General features: G+C 38.3%; 1 protein-coding gene across 1 annotated transcript in view; it reads left to right on the top strand.

Annotated features, from left to right (window-relative positions):
- The first annotated feature begins 695 nt into the window (after positions 1-695).
- The window catches only part of celf6 (CUGBP Elav-like family member 6), a 184,215-nt gene continuing 161,194 nt past the window's right edge, over positions 696-23,716 (top strand). The window contains exons 1-2 of the mRNA XM_084720525.1: positions 696-1,030; positions 16,173-16,255. Coding sequence (XP_084576651.1) covers positions 781-1,030; positions 16,173-16,255 — 333 coding nt within the window. The 5' untranslated portion in view covers positions 696-780. The remainder of the gene's footprint in view (positions 1,031-16,172; positions 16,256-23,716) is intronic.

The following is a 23,716-nucleotide window of genomic DNA, read 5'->3' on the forward strand; positions in this document are numbered from 1 at the left end:
CCTAGGAGCAGAATTTGCATATTAGGTGTCTAATAAAATTGTAAATCAGCACAGATAAGGGGTAAATTCTTTAGAAACACTTTTAAATTATGACTAACTAGTTTATTTATTAATGTTTTCAATAAATATTTAAAACTACAGATGTGCAACATCACAGTTCATTTTTTAGGTACAATTGCATGAGCTGCAATTACAAATGTACTTATTCCCTGAATCAACCCCAACTGTGCATTATTGCCAAAACCAACCTGACAGAGGCAGGTAGTACAAAGTAGCACAAACGCTGCCTTCGCACCATTTAAATGCCCCAAGTTTTCATCTCTACGCAAATGTTTGCATTCTTACTCTGCCCTGTGGGCCCCCTCAGCCATGCTGCTCTCCCATTGGCCTGGCCCGATGCTCATTATGCAAATTAGACGGTTGTGGGAGTGGTCTGCCCATAAGAGTTGGAGTTGACGTCACGAGCAAAGTGAAACGTGAGGGGGGGTCGAGGGGGGTGCGAGTGGAGGGGAGGGGTGGGGGGGCTTAAAAAAATGAAAACACATAGAGCATAAGAACAAATAAATAAGGCTGATTCCAAACGAAGAGGAGTAGAGCAGCAGCAGGAGGAGGAGGAGGAGGAGAGGGGGGAGAGGAGAGAGATATAACAAGAGGGGGGGGAGTGTGCACCGTGCAGTTGACTACAGAGAGAGTGAGAGAGGGAGAAGAGAGAGGAGGAGAGAGAGAGAGAGAGAGAGAGAGAGAGAGAGAGGGAGCAGCTCGCCGGCCCATTGAGGAAAGATGGCTACAGTCACTGCAAACGGAGTGCAGCAGGAGAATGGATTCAGCACCACGAACAGCGCCGGCAGGATGAACGGGCTTACCATCGGCCAGAACACCATTCCAATGAAGGACCACGACGCCATCAAGCTTTTCATCGGGCAGATTCCCAGAAACCTGGAGGAAAAAGACCTGAAACCGCTGTTTGAGGAATTCGGAAAGATATACGAACTCACTGTACTGAAAGACAGGTTTACGGGAATGCATAAAGGTGGGTCATTTCAGCATCTCTTATTTTTACTTTTGGTGTCCATTTTGGGAAAAATCCAAAGGAGAGAGTTCAGTTTTGGGGGGGCATGAAAAGTGCGTTAATTTGCAGATGTTTTGGGACAGAGTGGGAGCCCCGTAGAGACACACACACACACACACACATACATACACACACACGTTCACACACACGTATATTTGAGGCGTGAGAGGGAGAACACGTGGATGTGAATGGCTTCGCGAGTGCAGGGTTAATTGTTAGCAGCGTCCAGCCAATCCACGTGAACACTCCAGCTGAAAACGCCTTTGTGTGTTTACATTGACTCTCATGTGCTGCTGCTGAGCATCCCAGTCAGTTATAAGGGGGCGGGACAGGCAAGGCAAAAGCAAAAAGGCTGCTCGGTTATGCTGTGTTATTCCCGCAGCTGCACAAATATCTTCACAAACCTTGTGTGAGTCCATTTGCTCTCAGAGAGATAAATAAATAAATGCTTTCAGGGGGGAGCGGAAAATGCAAACCATTATCAGGGCAATCAGCGTCGGTGATTAAGGTGGTGCTGGCATGCCGCTTTGACCTTTCAGCAGGGCTATTATGGAAGCCTACTTTTCGGACCGTCATTAAGCTGTGGAAAATACTATTTACACGGCAGCTGTATTGTTGTGCTGCTGCTCCGTGGGCGGGTTGCAGTCAGGAAGTACAAAGCAGGATAATAGTAGAGGCTGGGATCCAGCATGCATCGTCTTCTCTCTTGTTCTTGTTCTCAGACACACACACACACACACACACACACACACACACACACACACACACACACACTCCTCCTCCTGTCCTGTTCCCCTCCTCATTGTCCAAAAGGATCAGAATTCACTTAGTAATTAGTCAGGCCAAATCAGGGATCGATCACTTCTAATGATAGTTATAATAATGATGCCACAGTGAGGAATGGATTGGAAAAAAAAAAAAAAAAAATCCTGTCCAAGTCCAAAATTCAAAGTCCAAGTCTGATCTAAATACAACTTACTGCTGTATGCACAGATACTATAATATCCATAAATATAATACATAAACAAGTATAATAGAATGAGAATTTCAATGTAATTATGATAACCAAATTTTGAAAGACAGTGGCCATTTGTATTTATTTTTTATTACAAGCTTTGTACTACTCTAGTGTTTCATCTTATTATATTGTAGCTAAGGGAAATCTAATAATAATTTAATAACAAGTAATTGTACTGAGAAGTTCTTATTATTTGTGAATTTTTAAGCTTTTATTTTGTAGTGTTTTAAACATTAATTTTAGTGAAATGGAATTTCAAAATAAGGTCACACTTCCAGCACTATCCGTGTCATCATAAGCAGACTGTATAGAGCCAATAGTTTATTACCGGTGCTCTACAGAACAGCATAATCATGACACTACTTCTTCTATTTTGATTGATACTATATCTATACTGCATTTTGTAGGTTTTTGTTAATTATGTTTACATTAAGGTAGACTTTTAAATCACAGACACACAGGAATACACACACACACACACCTAACACTTTACATATGCACGTATTGAATTCACAATCAGTTCACTCTCAGTGAAAATAATCTATTCACAAGGCAAGCAAATTATGTATGATATGTAAGTCAGTGGCTACAGTTCATGATCTTATTGATCAGCAGCAGTCAAGCGCTCTTGTGGGAGAAATGAGTGTGGGCTCAGCATTGCTTTCTTGTGTGTGTGCAGCCCTGAAGGTCTCCATGCATGCACCACCTGTTCCTCTAGCCAGCCATCAGTCGCTGCTGCTTCTGGTGCTCCCCTACCTGCTCCTCCTTCCACTTTTTCCGGTGTTCCTCTTCGGAGCCCCGATGATCGATTAAAACAATATTTCTGATGTTCGTGTTGTTTACGCCTGTCCTCAACCATCCCTGAATGTCAACACTCTGGAGGATGCTTTGCCTCGGGAAGGATAATCCTGTTCCAAAGCCAGACTGTATGCCCGTTCAAATCATCCTCCACCAAGGCCACTCTGATGTATGCATTATGCCCACTTCATCCCGCATGACATTCAAAGTCACTTTGGGAGCACAAGCGTGCACTTTTAATAAGATTTCACCAATGCATTATATGGATGAGTTTTTCTTATTGGCCACTCACCTAAACCATGTTCATGCCTCCTGCTGCGTCGATGTGTGATACCTGTGGACCGCAGCAAGGAAGTACAAGAGTAAGAAAATGGGATTAGTGTCGTTAACAAAACAGAAGTAGGTCTAGTGTATCATCAGCCGTGTCACTCTAGGAGAGCATTTTAAAACACTGACTGGAAGCCCATCCTGAAACTGAGAAAAGCTTTTGTAGGGGAGCTGAAGGTAAAATTAATTACTCACTTAACTGGAAAAGTCCTTCAAAATGCTACGCAAAGTTTGTGCAAACTGAATTCTATTGGAAACAGCACACTAAGGTCAGTATGATAGTGTTCTGTATAATCAAACTTCCAACTTTTAAATTAAACTTTGATTTAGTTTGACAGACAAACCCATCTCAAGGCCCACTTAGTGGCTATTGTCTCGAGCTTTAATCATATCACACAGACTTCATCAATGTGAAATGAATTTGCTTCATAAATGACGTACGTTCACACATAAGTCCTCTTTAAAACAGCAAGTGAACAAAATATTGTAATAATAATAATAATAATAATAATAATAATAATAATAATAATAATACAAGTGTAAACTTTTTTTAATGCATGCTTCTTTGCATTTACAACGAAATACTTTAAGTTGGAAATATTCATAGTGGTTGGTGAGCAAAATGTGTTACAATTTGCATTTGGATCAAGGTTTAACACTCAACATCATCAGGTTCCTCTGCCTTTATTTAGCATGTAGATCAAGGCACATAGCGGCTTCAGCATTCTGGGATGTACAACTGTAAATTAAATATATAACATATAATATATATAACAAAATTGGATCATGTGAGTACTTTTGTTGTGTGTAGTAATGAACCTGCAGAGAATTAGCACCTGACTCTGCAATTCCCTTCAGCTGTGTGGAGCCTTTTAGCTTCTTTCAGCTCATTGTTTTTCTTTTCTTTAACTTTAATTTTATTTCAGTTTATTTATTTGTACAGTATCATATCATAACAGAGTTGAGTTATCTCAGGGCACTTTTTATATAGTAAGGTCTAGTCTGTACTCTTTATAAACCCAATAGTTCCCACCAAGAACAAGGAATTGGTGACTTTGGGGAGGAAAAATTTCTTTTTAACTGGAAACCTTGAACACATTCAGACTCTTTTTCTGATGGTGTGTTTACTGTTTGGCTCTCAAAGCATTGATTCTGCCAGCAGCAGGAAGCTGTTTTCAGTGAAATAACTAAAACTAACTAGCTCTCCAGCGGGAAGCAACCCACAGACAAAGTCAGTGACTAGCTGCTGAATGTACTGGAGCATTTAGCAGTTAAGGATCCATACATTTTTCTTTGAGAATAGTGGAGACGAAGAGCAAAGTTAAAAGGAGAGTGAATAATGTCGCTGTCAGGGAGAAATCTTGTATGTCCAAAACTGTCACTTTTCAGGAAATAAAAAAAAAAAAATCAGTGTTTTTCAAATAATTAAGCACTCTTCAAGTCTTTTTAATACTTTTCATTCGTATAAATGTTTGTAAAAGTTCAGACAAATGTAAAGCATGCCCAATAGCATTGATGAAAAATTGACACAATATGGAGATACGAGGTTCCACCCAACAGTGTCAATATTGGACTTACAATCATCATGTGGCCATAAATGGCAAAAACTCAACTCCAAATGAATACTAATGCTTTGTGTTTGCTTGCTTACAAGTCTGCCAAATCAACTTAAAAAGAAATAATGCAGTATGCCTGTGTTGTGTTCATAGTTTGTTTTCCAGTGCCTTCATTGTCCAAGTAAAAATAGTTATTGCAGGTTTACAGAAGATTTCTAACATGTGAAATAAATTTGAGTTTGCTGTTGGTGCATCACACTAATAATGCAGTAATATATATCAAATTTGTCCCAAACACAGATTGGATCAAAACGATCATGCTGGACATTAAATTATTTATGGAATTGTACTCTTATAGTTTAAGGCATTATGCTGCTCATCTAAGGGGTTTCATCATTGCTTGCTCCTGGACATTTTAACCTGTGTGGATTGCTCACATTACAAAAAGAGTGGTTGTTAGGGTCACATGACTCACTGCCGCTGCCAGTAGCAATCCCTCAGCTGAGTGTTGAAACATCTTCACAACCTCACAGCTCTCTACAACTAACAGTCCAGTGCATAGTTGCATTTCAACCTGATGTTTTGCCGCCTGCATGAATGGGATTAATCTACAGAGACAAGTTCTGCAGCTGTGTAACTATCTTCAACAATGTATTAGAATAGACTAAAGTTGTCAAAAGTATCGAAATATCAATATTTTTTCAGTATGTTTAAAACAAAACCATATCCATTAATTATCATATGGATCTTTTCTGTACCAGTATTGTAACCCCCCCCCCCCCCCCTTTTAATACTGTTATTGTATTGAAATTCAAAATGATAAGGTTTTGCATTACTATTTTCTCCTTAGTATATGTTTACACAATTGGTTTAAAAAGTATTTTGTTTTCACAAAAATGCATAATATGTCAATACGTAGAGACTTGCTGTTGAAGCCTGGGAAGCTCCCAATGTTGTCACATTGTCACAAATTTAATCCACATTTTCATCATAAACAGCGACACAAACATTTTTCACAGCAGAAGAGTGGGGGAGGATGTAAACAGCTTGGCTCCATGATCCCTAAAAACATAAAGTTCATAAAGATTTAGAGCCGTGCCATAAATTTAGTTTGACTCCTACTTTGAAATCCCTCTTTGAGCTCACTTTGTGGTTGAGAAAGATTTGATTTGTTTTGGATAGATGATGTATATGGCTGTTGGCATCAGTTAGTAAAGCGTACCTAATGGATGATTTGCAGCACTACCTTTTTTCACAGCCCGAGTCCTGTGACACAGAATTGCACCGTAATTATGGATTTAAGGGCAGATCAAAATATGTCACGTTTGCTCATGACTAATTCATGTGGATTGTACTGCATCAGTTTGAACAGATGTTTTGTGCTTTGAGAATTCTTACTTTGGGCATTTCGGGTATCTCCAGGGACTTATTCTGAATATCTGGGGAATTTTATATTTTGTATTTTCCTGTGTACACTTCAGTGGATTAGTGTAGCTTTATGCTGCTATCTATTCAAAAGGTGTTTTTTTTTTTTCGTCTGTGTCTTTTAACAGATGATTATATCCTGCCTCGTAGTTGTTAGACACTGTTGCCTTTAATGTCGGTCTGATAGTTTGTGTGTCGTCGGGGAGCCTTATACAGCGCGTGGGATGACTTGACACTATTGGCGGGCATGGTGCTCATCAGTGTGTGGTGCAGCCAGGTCGTGTTGTTTAACATCCATCATTTCGCTGAGCACTACATTATCATAATACTTAGTGTCAGTGCCAGAATGCATGCATTGTTCAGACACGCTGAATGTTAGTGGGGGGCAAATCTTTTGCTTGAGTAGCGTTATCTATCAATCCGTCTTTGATGCTGAGAAGAGGGACTCTGGAGCTGCACCACACAGCCAGGAGGAAGAGATACAAAGAGTTGTTAAATATCCTCATCCATTCTCCTCTCCTCGGTAGGTCCGTGCAGTGTAATTGACTATAAATAGCCCGCCAAATTGACATAAAAATCCCTCTCAGGCATTAAAATGTCAAACGTAAACCACAGTAGGGCACTAATATCTAATTGCAAATGACTCATAGAATGTAACAACAAATCCTTAAAAGTGTCTTTTCGGTTTATACACAGTTATGTGGTTTTCAATGAAATTTATTTCTGTTGTTCCTTAACAAAATAGTTTTGAGAGTTTCAGTAACAGCCGCTAGGAGTTACAGATCCATGCTTATATTGGCTTTTATCTTCAGCACCCAATTACGTGAGGGTCCTAAGCCTCACTAGGGGTCACCAAAGCATCACGAGGGGTCACAGGGCCTTCTTGATTTTTAGGGGTATAAGACTTTTTTTTTGTTTGTTTGATACTACACAGTAGTATCTCAGCACTTCATTCATTTCTATAAGGAAGACAAACAAAATAGTTAGTTTTAAAAGTTTAAACAGATACCCTCTCTAATAACAGCAATAAATGTCTAATTGATAATTAAATAAACTTTAGTCAGTAGCTATTTCACTGTTAACAAACATTATGAAGTATTTTTTAATGTTTACCGAATGATTTCTAAACCTTTAAGAATTCATCACATATAGAGATGGACCAGATATTTTTAACACTTTGTTTAAGTTTAATCATTAGTTTGTAAACTGTCTATAAACATTATTTGGATGGCTATTATAAAGTTGCAACTGATGATTAATACCTGGGTACATAACTTACCTACATTACTTTAAGTTACATTGTATAAACTTATGCAAGTAACATACTTATTTTAAGCCAAAGCATAAACATTTCCTTTACCCAAGTAGTTTTGTTTCCTAAACTTAAGGAAATATGATTGTTGTCTAAACCTACACTGCGAAGAATTTCATTGTAAAATAACAGTAAAATGCTGTTATTTTACTGTGAAATTCTACTGTAATTTATTTTTACAGTATACTACTCTATATTGGATTATATTACACGACAGTAGGATAACTGGATTTTAGAGTAACTTAATGGTATATTTCAGCATGTTACTGTTTTTTTTTTTTTTTTACAAAGGTTAGTAAATTCAGCTACTTTTGCATTTAATTCTATAAATCACACAAATTAAAAAAAGTACACACACAAAACACAAAAGTATACATATAGTCTATTTATATTGCTGTAGTTTATTTTAAGTCACCAATCATTTCTATAGGTGACGTTGTCAGACTAATAATATTTGAAGCATTTGTATGAAAAAATTGTCTCAATAAAAACATTAACAAGAGGCTTAACAAAACATTTGAGCATAACCTGAATAAAAATACCATAAAGAACAGTGTACCAAAGTAATATTTGTTATCTTTATTTTGAAAGTTTACTTGAACATTACATATTTATTATTGCCAAGCTGACAGCGGAGCCGTGAACATGCAAAACTGGCAGTGTACAGGTTGTACAGTGTGGTGCATCTAAAAACATTATTTGGGTGGTTATTGTAGAGTTGCAGCTGATGTTTCTAATACTTTTTAATAGTTAATAAATGCTGTTTAATGCATCTAAAACATTATTTGGATGACCATTATAAAATTACAACTGATGAAACAAACCTTTAAACTGTACTTGCTTAATAAATAGCTTATAAAGCATATATGAACATTATTTGAATATTTGCACCAGAAAAATAACTGTTACCAAAAATACAACTATAAACTAACCATTTATTAATGATGGTTATTATAAAGTGTTACGGTTTAAATTATTATTCAAGATATAAACTTAAAAAAAAATCTCACAAGATATGGGCACGATCAAGACCTGAACACAAGCTACAGTTGCTACATCCATCATTAAAAAAGTACACAGTTAAAATAAACCAAAGAGCTGATAGAACAAAGGCCAATTTATCTATCTTAAGTCTATTAAGTATGTATGATTCTCAAAATCAAAATAAGCACAAAATACAGACAGAACTGAATGGAAAGTTACTAAAAATATCAAAACTGCAATACTCAGAGGAAATTATCTGGTCAAAATTCATCTAAATTGCTTGTTTTACACAAACGTCCTCCAGTTATTGCATTCACTGTTTGGGTTAATTGTAGTTTGTTATTGTTATGCAGTAAATATACTATGAAATATCCATAAAATATGTCACTTAGTAAGGCATTGTCAATTTATGTTGTGCTTAATGATAGGAAAGGAAAAAAGACTGGGACCCACTGGTCTACAGTATGAGTGTTGTAGAGAAGGAGTTGGACAGTGACTGACAGTTGGTGTAAGTTGAGTGGCAGGTGTAGCTTAAGTCTACAGATGACCTCTTTGATCATTAGAAAGGACGCTTCTTGTGAACCAGACAGCTAACGTCTCCACTCTGAATGTAGATGGAAGGAACAAGTGAAAGATGGAAAGATGCTTCTCTGCAGGTAATAGTGCGGTTAACACAGAAAACATGAAGCGGTGTCTGAATCCTCACATCATATTTGTCTCAGTACCCATGAGAGGGTCAGGCTGTCACATTCAGCGGCATCCAGTTGTTTTACATAATTTTTTGGGGGGGAAATTAATTTGCATTCTTTTCCCACTTTAATGAACATTCCTGGATCAGACGTGTGAGGAGACTGAAGGAGAGCAAATTGCTCATGATTCATGAATTTGGCGCTAATGAATTGAAATTTTATACAAATTTGTTCTGGAGTTATTTCAATTACAGGTATCTGATGCCTTAAAAAAGCACAATTTCCTCTTAATGCCTGGATGGATGCAATTGTGAGCACATACTAATTTCCATCTAAAAACAAACTGTTAGAAGAAGCGTTACAGGGGGGAAAGTTCTTTAAGTAATTACCCGAAACGTGTCTTGCAAACGCAAAGGCACATTTCACATTTCCTGCTTTCTCTTTGAACTAGTTTGTGGGGTTTACTTTTTCATTTGCTTTAAATATAATTTGTTGAACTTTTGTCCCTCGTTGAAATTATAGTGTGGTAAATTGTCTTTGATTACCAAAGTATTATTTTCACCCCACTTAACCTGCTCATCACAGGAAGCCACCAGTCCTTCTGTTGAACCACCAGAGCTCACCCTTTATTTTGCTCATGTTCACCTGCTCCTCTTCGTTCCTTTTAATGCAACATTTTGCCTCCAGTCTTTGGTTAATATTTGCTTAATTCAAACTCTAATTCACAAAGAAAGGTTTAAATGTTATCTGTGAATTGTTTTAAAGGACCAAACCATCATTATCTACACTTCATGTTACTGCTAAAGACTTACAACAGTGATTGTCAAACTTTTTTTCAGTTATGTACCCTCTTTGAATCTTTTTTCTTCAGTCAAGTAATCCATGACCTCCTGAGGTGCACAGAGACTGCATTATATGTATCTGTATCTGTTCAACCAACTAAATTATGTATCTCTGTATCTGCATTAAGACAGAAGACCAGATGTTGGTATGGTTTATACCAGAAGTCACATTACATCAAATGTTGTATTGTTTAACCTGATATGCACTGGAAATACAATTGTATGCAAGTCAACTGGCAATGCAACCATCAAAATGATTTAATGTTGCCATATAATTAATTCGGAAATATATTTCCACATCCTCATACTATACTTGTCATCTATTTCTTTATTTCTTTTTGTGTTTTTTATATTGCCTTAAATCAACATTTGATTAAGGTAGATGTAACTTTTTTCAACTATGCCGAGATGATCATGGAGCTGACTTTTTCTAAATAATAATGGGCAAATTCGGATAGAAGAAATATCTGTTTCCACTGCATTTTTTGTACTTTCCTGAATACCATATTCTGATTTGTGTGCATCCCTACAAAACATTTTTGGCAGAAAAAAGGCCAATATGAAGAAGTATAAGACAGTGCTGTACCATCATTGTCAGCTCATTGAAGTAGATCCCATTAAACCACATTCTTCCTGATACTGATGGTATTTTGTTGGCTCTATTTTCACTCTCTTTGTCACTCCTTTCTCAGCGTTTTCAGCTGTATCACTGGTACGTTTCAACCACAAATCCATTTTTTTGATTTTGTCTGTCTTCCAATAGAGAAACTGGCGTCTCGCTCACAGTGAATGTGATTGCGTTTGTTGTTTTCTTCTTCTGTGAGGTTTCACAGGCAGTTAACAGTTTTTGGCAGTTAATGATTGCATTGAAAATAGGAATACTGAATGTAAAATGTGATTTAATTGAACTTCCATTTTAATTTTTATTGAACATATTATTGTAGAATTATTTTGGGAATTATGCATGACTGACATTTTTTAAAATTAACTTAAAAAAGCTCCTGCAGTCCTCCTAAGGTAAGTACTAGTACCTTCATTTGAGAGTTTAAATACTCAAAAGACTTGCTTCAGTTCCCCATGTTAGGTAATACATCATGTATGCTTTTATTGTCAAGGGTTTTTTGTTGTAATCAATCAGTTTGCACATTATGCTGCATTACCACAGACCAATGAAAGTAGTATGTTTTTGAGAGGTTCATATAACCTCAAGGGGACAACAATGTGGGACAGAATTTACAAGTATGACTGTAATCCCATGCCAATTAGTCAACTTAAAATTTTAAGCTGACAGCCCTAACCTGCTACCAGCTGCTACATCCTTGTTACCTCCCCTCAAACAGTATCATTGTACCTCTCCTCATGTTCTCCAAGCTGAACGCTCATCTGTTCCACAACTGGCTTTCTCAATCACTCACTCCTGTGGGCTTAAGAAGTCCCCTGAGCCAGCACTGTTGGATATGAGGCTTTGCTAAAGTCCTGCTGATTTTCCACCACCGCGAGGAAGCCGAGGCAGCCGCGCAGCTGGCCTGAATATTAAAGGCTGCGCTGCACACAAAGTCCAGTTTAACAAGTCATTTGAACTAATAGTATCAATTGCTATTTTTCTTGAAGCGACAGGACAAGCCTGCAGTGGGGGGAGAGATCGCTTCACTTGTTTCAGATGCTGTTTGGCTTGCTTTGAGCATGCTCCTGGAAAAACTGGACAGTGATGGAGGAACCACAGATCATTTATTTAAGTACCATACTATAAAAACAATTAAAAAGGGTCAATTTATTTGGATAGTCTGCCTACAAGGAGTTTATAGAGTACTGTAGACATTTCAGCAGCTTATAAACTGAGATTCAACAATTCTGTTCTGCTTTGTCAGCAGATGTTTAACAGATTATCTATGGAGTATATGTGACAACTGATGAACATAAATGCATGGTCTCAGAATAATTTAGTTGAATTTGAGCTACTCACTCACCCTATGCTATACATAATTCAACAAGTAATTAATAAACCATTTTATTAATCTTTGTTGAACATTCTAATGTTCAGCTACTGTTCAACATTATAAATAGACATTTTCAACAATACTGTGTGTAGACTATGCATTATTCATTTATCAGTGTTAAATATTTGTAAGCTTTCACTTGCTTATTACATGTATTTTGTGAAATACTCCATTGATTGATTACAGCATTCTCAGGTCTGTTATTTCTGTATAGCAGACTATTACTACAAATAACAGTCCGTTGCTATGAAGAACAGACCGTTGCTATGGACACAGTTCTGATTATAGATTCTGGAGGCTCAAAACATATATTTTAAGTCAACAAATTAATTTTTAGATCAATATTTTGTATCAAATGTTCAATTTATTTTTGGAAGTAACTGTGTAATAAGCGGCATAATGCTGTACAGAAAGCAGGACACTGCTGTGAAATAAACCCCTTTGGATGACTCAAGTCCTGCATCACCATGTTGGGGTTTGTTTCACAATAACAACCTGCTCACTGTACATTATCCATCACATGTTCCTACACTGGTTAACTGGTTACAAGTTAATACTGTCTTACAAATTCTCTTAACAAATTGTCAAAAATGTATGTACTCAGGGGGACTACAGTCAAACCCTTTATTGGTTTTAACTCAATTATCATTTACTTACTCAACAAAGTATGAGTGGACTATCACCTTTTCATATAGTGCATTCATACACCACAGTGTTTACCTAAGAGTTTTAACAGCATACATGTAAACATGAAGTTGATAATCACCTGCACAACCCCTTATCATCTGTAGACTTAGGTCTGCCAACACTTTTCTGGTTTCTCCCATATTTCAAGGCCATCTCCCGGCACCCTCCCATTTTGTTGTTTCCCCCGGGACACTCCTGTAATTTGGCATATTATGACTAATCGTCATACATGGTTCCAACAAAGATGGATGAAATGGTTTACTAATTGTTTGTTCAATATTTGTGAATAAATTGTTTCACATTTGTAGAGCTTAGGTTGAGGGAGTTCAAGTTCCATGAAATTATTCTGAGACTACTCAGATTATCAGATAACACATAGATTTATCAGATAACACATAGATAATCTGTTAAACATCTACAAACAAAACGAAGTAATCCTCTGTAAAACCTCTGTAGGTGAACTATCCAAATAAAAAAAAGTACAATGAAATATGAAGTATTTGCAACAAATTATTCTTAAAGTATAAAACGTAAAATAATTATTATCCAGAATTACCTGTGAGATATTATTATATTATTGGATCCTTATTACTTATGCACAAATTTGGCAATAATTGTCTTTTAAAGTTTTAATTACTTCATAAATTGATGGATTTTGCATCACTGTACTGTGCAGTATTTGTGTAAATGTACTTAGTTACCTTCTATCACTAAAACAACATTATTTTGCATATTTACATATTTTGAATTAATAAGAAAAATCAAAAAAATGGAAAAATGAAAAATGACAATATTTAATGCAATTATAATTCATCCAAGGGGATGATTGTTTCAGCTGCATGTTAAGATGGATACTTTTTGCAGTTTACATTTCACTGAAGGACCTGGGAGTCTGAAGCTACTTTTCAGAGAGGACAATGGTCAAATAAAACTTTACTGGTAAACTATGTCGAGAAGAAAAACACCATTACTGCTGCTGCCTGAGTTTCACGAGACATTTTTAAACTCATACTGCAGTAAATCATTGGTGAAATATTGCCAAAACTTCTGGGAAATATGCAGCAAAGTGGCATGGTGAAAAACACCAAAAAAAAAAAAGGTTAGAGCAGTGGCAGGAGGATGTCAGCAACAGCCTACAATTCCCATAAGCCTTTGCAAGCTCATGCCCCCCGGGAGGCCTCGGCTCATGTCCCACAGTTTTGTAATGTCACAAAGGATGAAGAGTGTTTCCCCAGGCTCCCAAACTTTTCTGCTTTGCTGTGTGGCATGCTGTTTCATCAGTGTCGTTTAGGTGATTTTTCCTCTTGAGTAACTGCCTAGTTGTGGAGGTGGGTGAAGGTTGTCGTGAAAGGGAGCTCTCTTGGCCAGGCGCCAGAGTGTGGTGCTGGGTTTTCGGGGGTGATGGGTGCTACGCGCTGCATGCCGGGTATCATCTGTACGTGTGAGTGTATGTGTGCAAGTGTGTGTGTGTGTGTGTGTGTGTGTGTGTGTGTGTGTGTGTGTGTGTGTGTGTCTTTTCTCCCATGGGAATCCTTGGCAGCAGGTGTGACATGTAGTAATGGGAAATTATGCTGCACAGTGCAAAACCTCTTCTGAACGGGGTCACCCACTGTCAGCTCTGCCAAGCGCGTAACAGAGCAAGCACTCACCCTTTAATGAAAGCTGTCACATTTTTGTTAGGGACTTATTTACTGATGCATATTCATTCTGTTTGCTTGAATTCTCCAACTTAAAGAAAAGTCTCCAGAGATGTGAGAGAGTTCGGTTTCAGCTCATCATCAGAGGATTTTGATTAAAATATGCATCCTGTTCAACTTTTTCCTCCTTCAATAACTATCAAAGCGATCATTCATCAGAAAGCAGTATGCATATTTTTTTAGTAATTGAAAAAAACACCCCATCTGGGATGACTAAGCAATTTTTCCCTCACTACATCCAGAACACGCCAGCTTTGACACCTCTGTATTGAACATTTTTGCTGTTTTATTTTGCTTAATCCATTTTACTCTATGGGACTGAGTGGCCAAAAAATGACAGACAACAATGTGGAAAACCTTTTATTCTCATAAACAGTGAACATATGCATGAGCTCAGTAATTCTAATCTGAAGGGGTTGTCATTTTTTGAAAATGTGTGAAATTTGAATCTTACTTCTCAACCAGCATGTTATTTTCTCTGAGCGTATAGAGCTATTAACTTCAGAGAGCCATATTCCAATTGTCAGAGGAGTGTATGAATTCCATTTTAATATAGTACATATTTTTGGCAATAGCTTGTAAATCTCCAGTAAGTCTTATATTACGGCATGCGTGCATTGGAATTACCTCGGTGAAATCACAAATCTCTGGGTCCATTTTGGAAGGTTACAATGTGGTTTTTGGACGTCGACTGCAGGCAGGCTTACTTTCCAAACAAACAGTGATGGAGAGGTGTTAAGGATGACTTTCATCATAGGGCTAAAATCAAGATTTGTGTTTGAGAGTTCACTTTGTGCAGTCTAAAGGGCTTAAGTTGATCTTATTTTAATCTGCCTGTGCTCTTATGTTTTACAATCAAAACATTTTATATTTTGTATTTGGTGGGTACTAACTGCTAAAATCCATAGAAATTTCTTTAGAAAATACTTAATGTTTTGTGGTTTACCATAAAGCCTTAAGGCTGGGTTGCATTGACGAGGATTATTTTTTAAACTTGATTAAATAATGGTTTAACTTTAAATTATGTTGCAACAAACTTTTAAACTAGCTCAAAATTTTAAAAAGCATGTAAACCTCTCTTTAAACCTCAGTTTAGTTTTCATTCTAAAGATTAAATTTAACTCTGTTGCACGAAAACTTTAAACTCCAATTTAAAATGTGATGCAGTGTTAACTTACACTTTGAAAATGGCTGGGATTTTGAGATGGACTGAGCAAAATAATCATGTTTCCAGAACAATTTTTCTACATCTTGTTCTTACCAGGTCCTGACAGCACTCAAATTGATATATTTTGCCAGTTATGATGTGTCTTTCACTCCAGTCAAGGAATACAGAGTAGCTGAAAGTTAATTCCCATTTTCCCACCTCTTTTATACTTTTTTATTATATTTTATTTGGGTAAGAAAGCATCTCCATATTGGTTAAATTTCAGTTTACATTAATAAACCTGGATTTGCTAAATGGTGATATTTAAGTAACTGTGCAGCTGAGCTCGGTTTAATTTTAAATCTTGATCTATTCATTTTAAACCTAGTCTTGTTAAACTCTGAGTAGAACCAACCTTAGTTTAAATTAATCTTTGTTGGTGTAACCCTTTCGAAAACTACTTGTGTCCTCAAAGCCCATCCTACCATAAATGTGTTCTTTAAACAAAGCCATAAATTTCTCTGTCACTATAACATGATTTCTTCTCTTTATTATAAATGGTAGTTCTGAGGCCATTGTCTGGTTTAATAAGCCTATCTCTCTCCTGTCTTCCTGACTCTGCAGGATGTGCCTTTCTAACATACTGTGCCAGAGAGTCAGCACTGAAGGCCCAGAGCGCCCTCCATGAACAGAAGACTCTGCCAGGGGTAAGTGCCCCCGATCTGCCCTCTGTCATAGGCTAAAGCCCCTGGGGCAGCCAGCCTGGCATGGGAACCTACATTAACATAGGAATTATATCAGACTTGCACACACACACCCATACGCGCACACACCGAAGCACATGGGGACACGCTATACATTAAGACACACATTCAGGCACTCAGACACACACAGAGATGGAAACAGATGGAACAAGTCACTCATACTTTCTCAGACTCCCTCTCAGCCTCTTTTCCCTGCTTGCGCTCACACGCACATTCTTTCTCGCTCGCTTGCGTGTGTGCGCACACACACACACGCGCAGACATACTAAAAGAGTGTGAGTGGCCTATCTCACCTTGCAGTGTCTTATTACACTAATCACCCCGGCGGAGATATTTGATAAGCGCTCCTTCATAACAGCCCGTGCCGTCCTTCCCCTGTCCTCTCACAATATGGCTGCCGCAGACACTAATTGCCTTGAGGAATCCCACTCTCATTATCACATATAATCAAACAGTAAGTATAAACAATCATTTTTACCATGTATATCACCATCTGGTGTTTTTGTTTTAATTCTCTCCCCCTTTTTTTATCCACACCGTCTTGTATCGCTTTGCCTTTGGCGGGCAGGTAACTTTTTCAATTAAAATAATGGCCTCTTCAAACGACACAGGTAAAACGAACCCAGTCGTGGGCTCTTAAGCCCACCCAGGAGGAGACCCTCAATCTGGGATGAGCATGAGCTTGTGGTGTCTATCTGTACTTGATGCGTGTGAGGGGGATTCGACTCTTACATCAGGGGAATTATCGAGGTGTGATTGAATTGCGCCCGTGGGTCCCTAAGAAAGAGAAGCTGCTCTAGTGCCCAGGCTCCTCACTGTCCCCTCTACCCCCTCCCCCATTTTCCTTTCACCACATACCAAGACACCCTCTCAGGTAGGGGCTTTAATCAGAGCCTCAGGATATCCATCTGAATCTCCAGGGAGGTGGAGAGGTACTGAGAGAGAGAGACGGAGATACACTCTTAGAAATAAGGGTTCCAAATGGCTTCTTCCTGAAGGGCTAAGGTTCTACCCAGAACCATTTGCTTCTGTAGAACACTTTTTTGAACCAGTTCCATTCAAGATCCCTGGAACCTTGGTGCTATCTAGTAAAGCAGCCCATGTTTCCACGAGTTTTGATTGGCAGAGCAACCTCCACAAAATTACACGATTACTTTGGTTCCCAGGCAAAACCTACTATCCAACATGTTATTTTTGGTGAATGGAGCTGGTTCCATGTTGGTGGAAAAGGCCTAAGAGCGAGCTCTGGGGAGGAACCATTACACCATAGAAGGTTTCTCTGTTGAACCTCTCTTAGGGGATTCTGGGTGAAGCATTTCAACAACCACCGGATTGGATTCTAGGTGGAACTTACTGAAAGGGTTCCAAGTGGACCCTTAATAAAGGTTTTACTAGGAGCCAAGGTCCTACGGGGACAAGCCAAAGAAACCTTTATGGTTCTAGTTGGCACATTTATTTTTAAGAGTGTAGGAGGGAAGAAAGTAGGACAGGAAGAAAGTAGGGGTTAGGATTGGTTTGATGGGGGGGGGGCAGAGGTGGTTGATTGTTGAGGGGGAGCTTTATATTGTTCTTCACTGGTAGGTTAATCAGTTGTTTGCACTTCACTGCATTTCATAGGTACTTCAGTGAACGTTAGGCACATCGGTACACTGCAGAGAAAGAGTCCCTGAGAGACTGGGCTCCCTGGCTCGTTACGGCCTCCCGCAGCTTTATAATGAGATGATTGTCATGATGGTCCTGGATAGGTGTTCCCGTCTTTATTGCCCTCATGGAGGGACATTCTTGTTTGTCTTCTATCTGGAAAGAGGTTAATGGCATGTTCTGTGGGGTTTGGGTAAACATTTCCCCTGTACAGCTCACAGCGAGGGGTCAGTCCTGCAATCTCAGGCTGAGCACAGCCTGCATACAGAGGGCTAATAAAGATGTTCTGTCTTTCTGTGTGTGTGTGTGTTGATGCGTGTATGAGACAGAGAGAGAGAAAACAAGTTGAGCTGGAGGGAGACATACACAGACAAAGACCGAGAGAGGTGACACTTCTGGACAAGCCTCATTGTCATTGTCAAGGCCTGATGGTTCGAGATGCTCTGTCGTATAATGTTGCCCTCTCAGTGGCTCCTCCACACAGCATTACAGACATGATTGTGCAGTCCGGTTGTGGCTCTGTGTGACTGTCAGGCAACCTAAATGCAAATTTTGTTCCAATGAGACATCTGGCATTTAAAAAAATATGAAGTCTCTCTCTCACAAGATGAGATACATGAGATAAAATGTTGGGTGAACAAAAGACTATTAAAAATGAATTTTAAACAGGTAAATCTCATTTGTAATAGCGCTGGTACATTTATGTCATATGAGGTTAAAGGCAAATTAGAGCATGTGTCCACTTTAAGAGAGCTCTAACAGTCATCTGCCTGTTTCATCATGTTTATCGTTTTCCCTTTATGTGGATGAGGTAACTCAATTAACTCCCAGGTTTGATCAAGTATTTTGCAAAGGTTTCTTCAAATAGAGGCTGTAGATGCAACTGGAAGTAAACATACCAACACAAAAATCAAGGATATGGGGAACGGAGTGTGCACAGTTTGATGTAGTGTTGTCTCGAGCACAATAGGATTTTGTCTACAACAGACCTATGAAAGCCAGAGCATTGTGAGCGTGGTTGGCCTTATTCTCCATCTGACATCGGCCAAAAGGAAAGAAGTTTTCTACTGGACTGAGAGCAGAGAAAGTCAGAGCCTCCCAGTTCTTGTCCCACGTTTCCATTTTTTGTTGTCGGTCTGCTACATTAGAGTCTGCTGAAAGTTGGTTAGTTGAGAGACAGAGACAACAGACCAAGTATCATGACGATGTTTTAGCTATCATTTCAAATAATTTATCATTAATCATTTATATTATTTTATGACTGTATAGTTTGTCCATGACCAATTATGTAATAAAACATTATGTTATTTGCTCTGATTGCTAAAAAGTCACTAGCACAGTAAATCTAGCTAGCTAGTTAGTGCAGCTAATATAGAATGATTTATTGTTTCAATTGACTTTTTGCAAAAAGAATGTAGTTGTTACCAAAGGTGCAGATCTTAATACAATTTAGAGAGGACAGTGGTGAAATTCAGCCCTGGACTTTTCTTATTTGTGCCTATTAAGTGAACTCTTACTACAAGCCAAGAAAAGAAGAACACAGGTCAGTCTTAGCTCTACTTAGTTTATGTTGTTTACTAGATTCATTAAGTTTGTTCAGCTCAATTTATGTAAATTATCAGTGATAAAATACCCTCTGCTCCCCGGTGGTCTTTCAGGTGGACAGACTGTTGAACCAAACTCCATTCTAAAAGTAGGTGTTTTATGATAAGAACATATGTTTTTTCACAGTAGAAACTTAACACCTTGACAATCGGCAGATGCTTTTACTCAAAAGTGGAGTTGGCTTATATTCAAGACATATATATTCAGTATTGTTGCATATTCTAATGCAACAACCATGGTACCGATTTTGAGGGATATATAACTTATTTCTGAGCATAAAATATTAATTTGAGATTTAAAAAAAAATGACTAGGTACCTTATAATCTTTTGTGACTTCTGCATAAAGATGCAAATTACTATCAGTTAATGGGACTACAGACAAAAAAATTATGTTTACACTGGCATCACTGATTATAACTTAAAAATTTAGGGTTAAATTTTTCATGAAATAGATGTAAAGTTGGTAGAGATCTTCTCTTCATGAACTGAGCCCAGATCATCACAGTTGCCTAGCCACATAAATATCTCACTTAGAGTGCTTTATTTCTACTTGTGATCCTTCATGTAATTCCTTCATTGTTACAAAGCATATTCGTCTCACTTCTCTTGCACAGAGCAGATATTTTCACATGAAGACACTGTGTGCATCTCACATATGGAAGAGACTATAGGCTTAACAGTGAACAGCGAGGAGGCTGATATATTTGTGTGTGTGGTCTCAGCAGGAAGCTACGACACTTACATCATCTCCAGATTGCCTGTGAATCTTAAATTTTCCATAATTCACATCCCTTTATTTACTGAGTCTTGTACTGTGTGTAGCGCATTTGAATTGCCACCAGGGAATCAGGCTCTGCCTGTTGTGGCTGAAGCGAGCTTTGTTTACATTGTTTGATTAATTGCATGTAAAGAGCATAATGAGCTCTTGATGTCCTGTGCATCCGATCCTGCTGCTACAGTTTGTACAGTAAATGTAATCAGAGATTCAGCCTCTTGCCCTTGGTGAGCTCATGGTGCTGTTGTGTTTACGTGCGCATTCAGCATATTCCCCGATGTAGGGCAGCATGGTGCTGTATGTGGACAGGTTAGGTCATGCCTGTGAATGATTTCTCCACGGATCTGATTAATTCCTGGGACATTAACACACAGACTTCAGGGCAAATAAACAATGCATTAACATTCCTCTCTACAACCCCAATTCCAAAAACGTTGGGATATTATGTAAAAAAGTAAATAAAAACAGAATGCAATAATCTGCTTTTTTGACTTAGATTGAAATGAATAGAGCGCAAAGACATTTTATGTTCTGACTGATTAGCTTTATTTTTTGTAAACTGACACTCATTTTGAATTTGATGCCTGTGGCACGCTCCGCAAAAATTGAGTCAGGGGCATGTTCATAATTGTAATACATTACCTTTTATTCTAACAACATTCAGTAAGTGTTTGTGAACTGAGGACACTGATTGTTGAAGTTTTGAAAGTGAAATTCTTTCTCATTCTTGCTTGATATGCAACTTCAGGTGCTCAACAGTCCAGAGTCTCTGCTGTCACATTTTGTGCTTCATACTGTGCCACACGTTTTCAGTGGGAGACAAGTCTGGACTGCAGGAAGGTCAGTCTAGTACCCGAACTCTTTTACTATGAAGCCACGCTGTAACACGTGCAAAATGTGTCTTGGCATAGTCTTGCTTAAATAAGCAAAATAAGGTGGATGGCAGCACACGATGCTCCAAAATCTGTATGTATCTTATTAATGCATCAATGTGGCCTTCACAGATAATAACCTGTTTACCTTTTAATGTTCCAAACAGGTATTTTTGGGCAACTTTCCCAGTCTTTTGTTGCCTTTGCCCCAACTTATTTGAAATGTTTCAGAATGAGTGTATATTTATAAAAACAATAAAGTTTAAATATTAAATATGCACTGTATTCAATTGAATGTAAGTCAAAACTTTTTTGCAAATTATTGTGTTCTGTTTTTATTTATGTTTTACACAACATCCTTATTTTTTGGAATGGGTTTGTGTAGTTTGTGTAATTTGTGTAGCTACAGGTACATTGATCATGGAAAGTAAAGTCTCAATGACCGAATACTTTTCTTTGATTACCCTTAAACTTCATGGCAATCATACGTCTTTTTTACAACACCATCTGGAAATAAAGACAGCAAGAAAGTATCAAAAAAATTGGAATTGCAGCACCAAAATGCTATTTACAAATAGCCTCCCAACAAATAGCCTCCAAACATGCTGCTATCAGAGCTGCGAACCTTCAAATGAATCCTGCTCTCTCCTTTCAGGGCCACGCCACTTTCTCCGCTCAGGCCAATTAGCTCCTGGTGTTCACATGTAACAAGCATGCTAATTGGGTGCTACTGAAGCCCAAAAGCCAATTAAAAATTTCTAGGAAAAAAAAAGATCCAGCTTCTCTTTGTCTCTCAGTCATTCCTCACCTCCCCCAATGCCTTGTTCCCCTGCCTAATCATATCTCTTCCACTTTCACTCCCCCACTCTCCTTTTCCACACTTTCTCTGAAGAATGTGCTGAGTGTGGGGTGGCAGCCCAACCTTATACTTGTCATTTAGAGGAGTCTTTGGAGGGATCCACATTTCTTGGTGTCTGAGTGAGAGTACCAGGAGCACCTGACCCCTGTATTGATGACGAGGCAGCCAAGCACAACAGTGAAGAAGATAGGAGAGAAAAAAAAAATGTACCAACTCGTTCTTTCTGAAGTGTTTCTCTTCAAATTTGAAAGGGTAAGCTTGAGGGTATCAGCTTCCACGAAAGTGAGCAGCAAAATGTTTGGGTTTCTCACATTTTTTTTCCTTCTTCTTCCGTGCATGAAAAGTGCAGAAAATTGACTTCAGCATGTGTCACACAAAAATGGGTCAGGGGAAGATTGTGCAATACCAGTATTATGTGTCACTAAGCACACTGCCATGGACCGATGCATCCGTATTCTTGACACTCTCTCCCCACATCACACCACAGATGCGGCCACCGTAGACCTGCCATATGTCTATGTCTGTGTCTCGCTGCACGCTGAGAATAAGCCACCAGCATTTTTCCCCTTGTCATTTTTACTCTTCTAAAAACCACACATGCCTTATAGATAGACAGTGAGTGTGAATGCATAACCAAAACAAAAACCTTTCATTTGTTTAAATGTTTACCACCAGTTTGTTTTTATTCAAATCTGTGTAGAAGAAAGTCAGATTTTTTCTTCTAAACATACTATACATGCTAGATGACAAACAACTATGGCTTGACGACACATCAGAGTCACGGTCCCCTAACACTATATAGGTTTTAATTGCCAAATAAGCTAGCAGTTACCGCTTACTTCAGTTCCAACAACCCAACGGCAAATAAAAGAGTACCATTCTGTCGCAGATTGAGAAGAAACAGTTGATTCCCAATGCTTTGATAGGTCAGTGTCCTCACATGTCTGTACAAGTCCAATAAAGCTGCTGACGGAGGCTCTGTTTCTCAGGTTGTCGTGGTATTTGACACTTGAGGGTGTTTCAGAGCAGAGAGAACAGCTCATTTTTTTGGGACCTAATTTTAGATATGTAATGATTTTTTAATCAGACAAATTTGGCTTGGTGCTTAACAACACATGTTTCTATGGTGTGACAAACTCGGAACACACATTTAATGCATTTCTTTACACAGACTTTAAAGCAGACTTTTGTTCACAGAGAAGTATGCATTTCAGACAAGTGCTGATACCAACAGACCAATATAGCTGTGACAGGCCATTTTAGCCGATAATATTGGTTGATGGAGATTGGCTGGGCTCTAATTTTGACTCAGTTAGAGGTTAGTTGTTGTGTGAGTGAGCCCCCGCTCCATAACAAATAACCCATCGTTGTTAGTTTTAAATACTTTTTGTACTTTTACTTGTATTATATGTTTTATGCACTTAGTGAATTCTGTGAGAGCTTACTGAGCTAAAGCCACTGTACTTTGCATCTGACTTTGCATAAGACTGCTGACTGTTTTCATGATTAATCGATTATTCGTTTAGTCTATAAAAAGTAAAAAAAAATTCAATACACTTTCCCAGAACCCAAAGTGATGTGTTCAAATTGCTTCTTTTGTCCAACCAACAGCCCAAGATCCAAAGCCTCATTATCTATCATAAATGGAAAA

Source organism: Lutjanus erythropterus, chromosome 1 (genome assembly GCF_056507025.1).
Source record: "Lutjanus erythropterus isolate fLutEry1 chromosome 1, fLutEry1.hap2, whole genome shotgun sequence".
NCBI lineage: Eukaryota > Metazoa > Chordata > Actinopteri > Lutjaniformes > Lutjanidae > Lutjanus > Lutjanus erythropterus.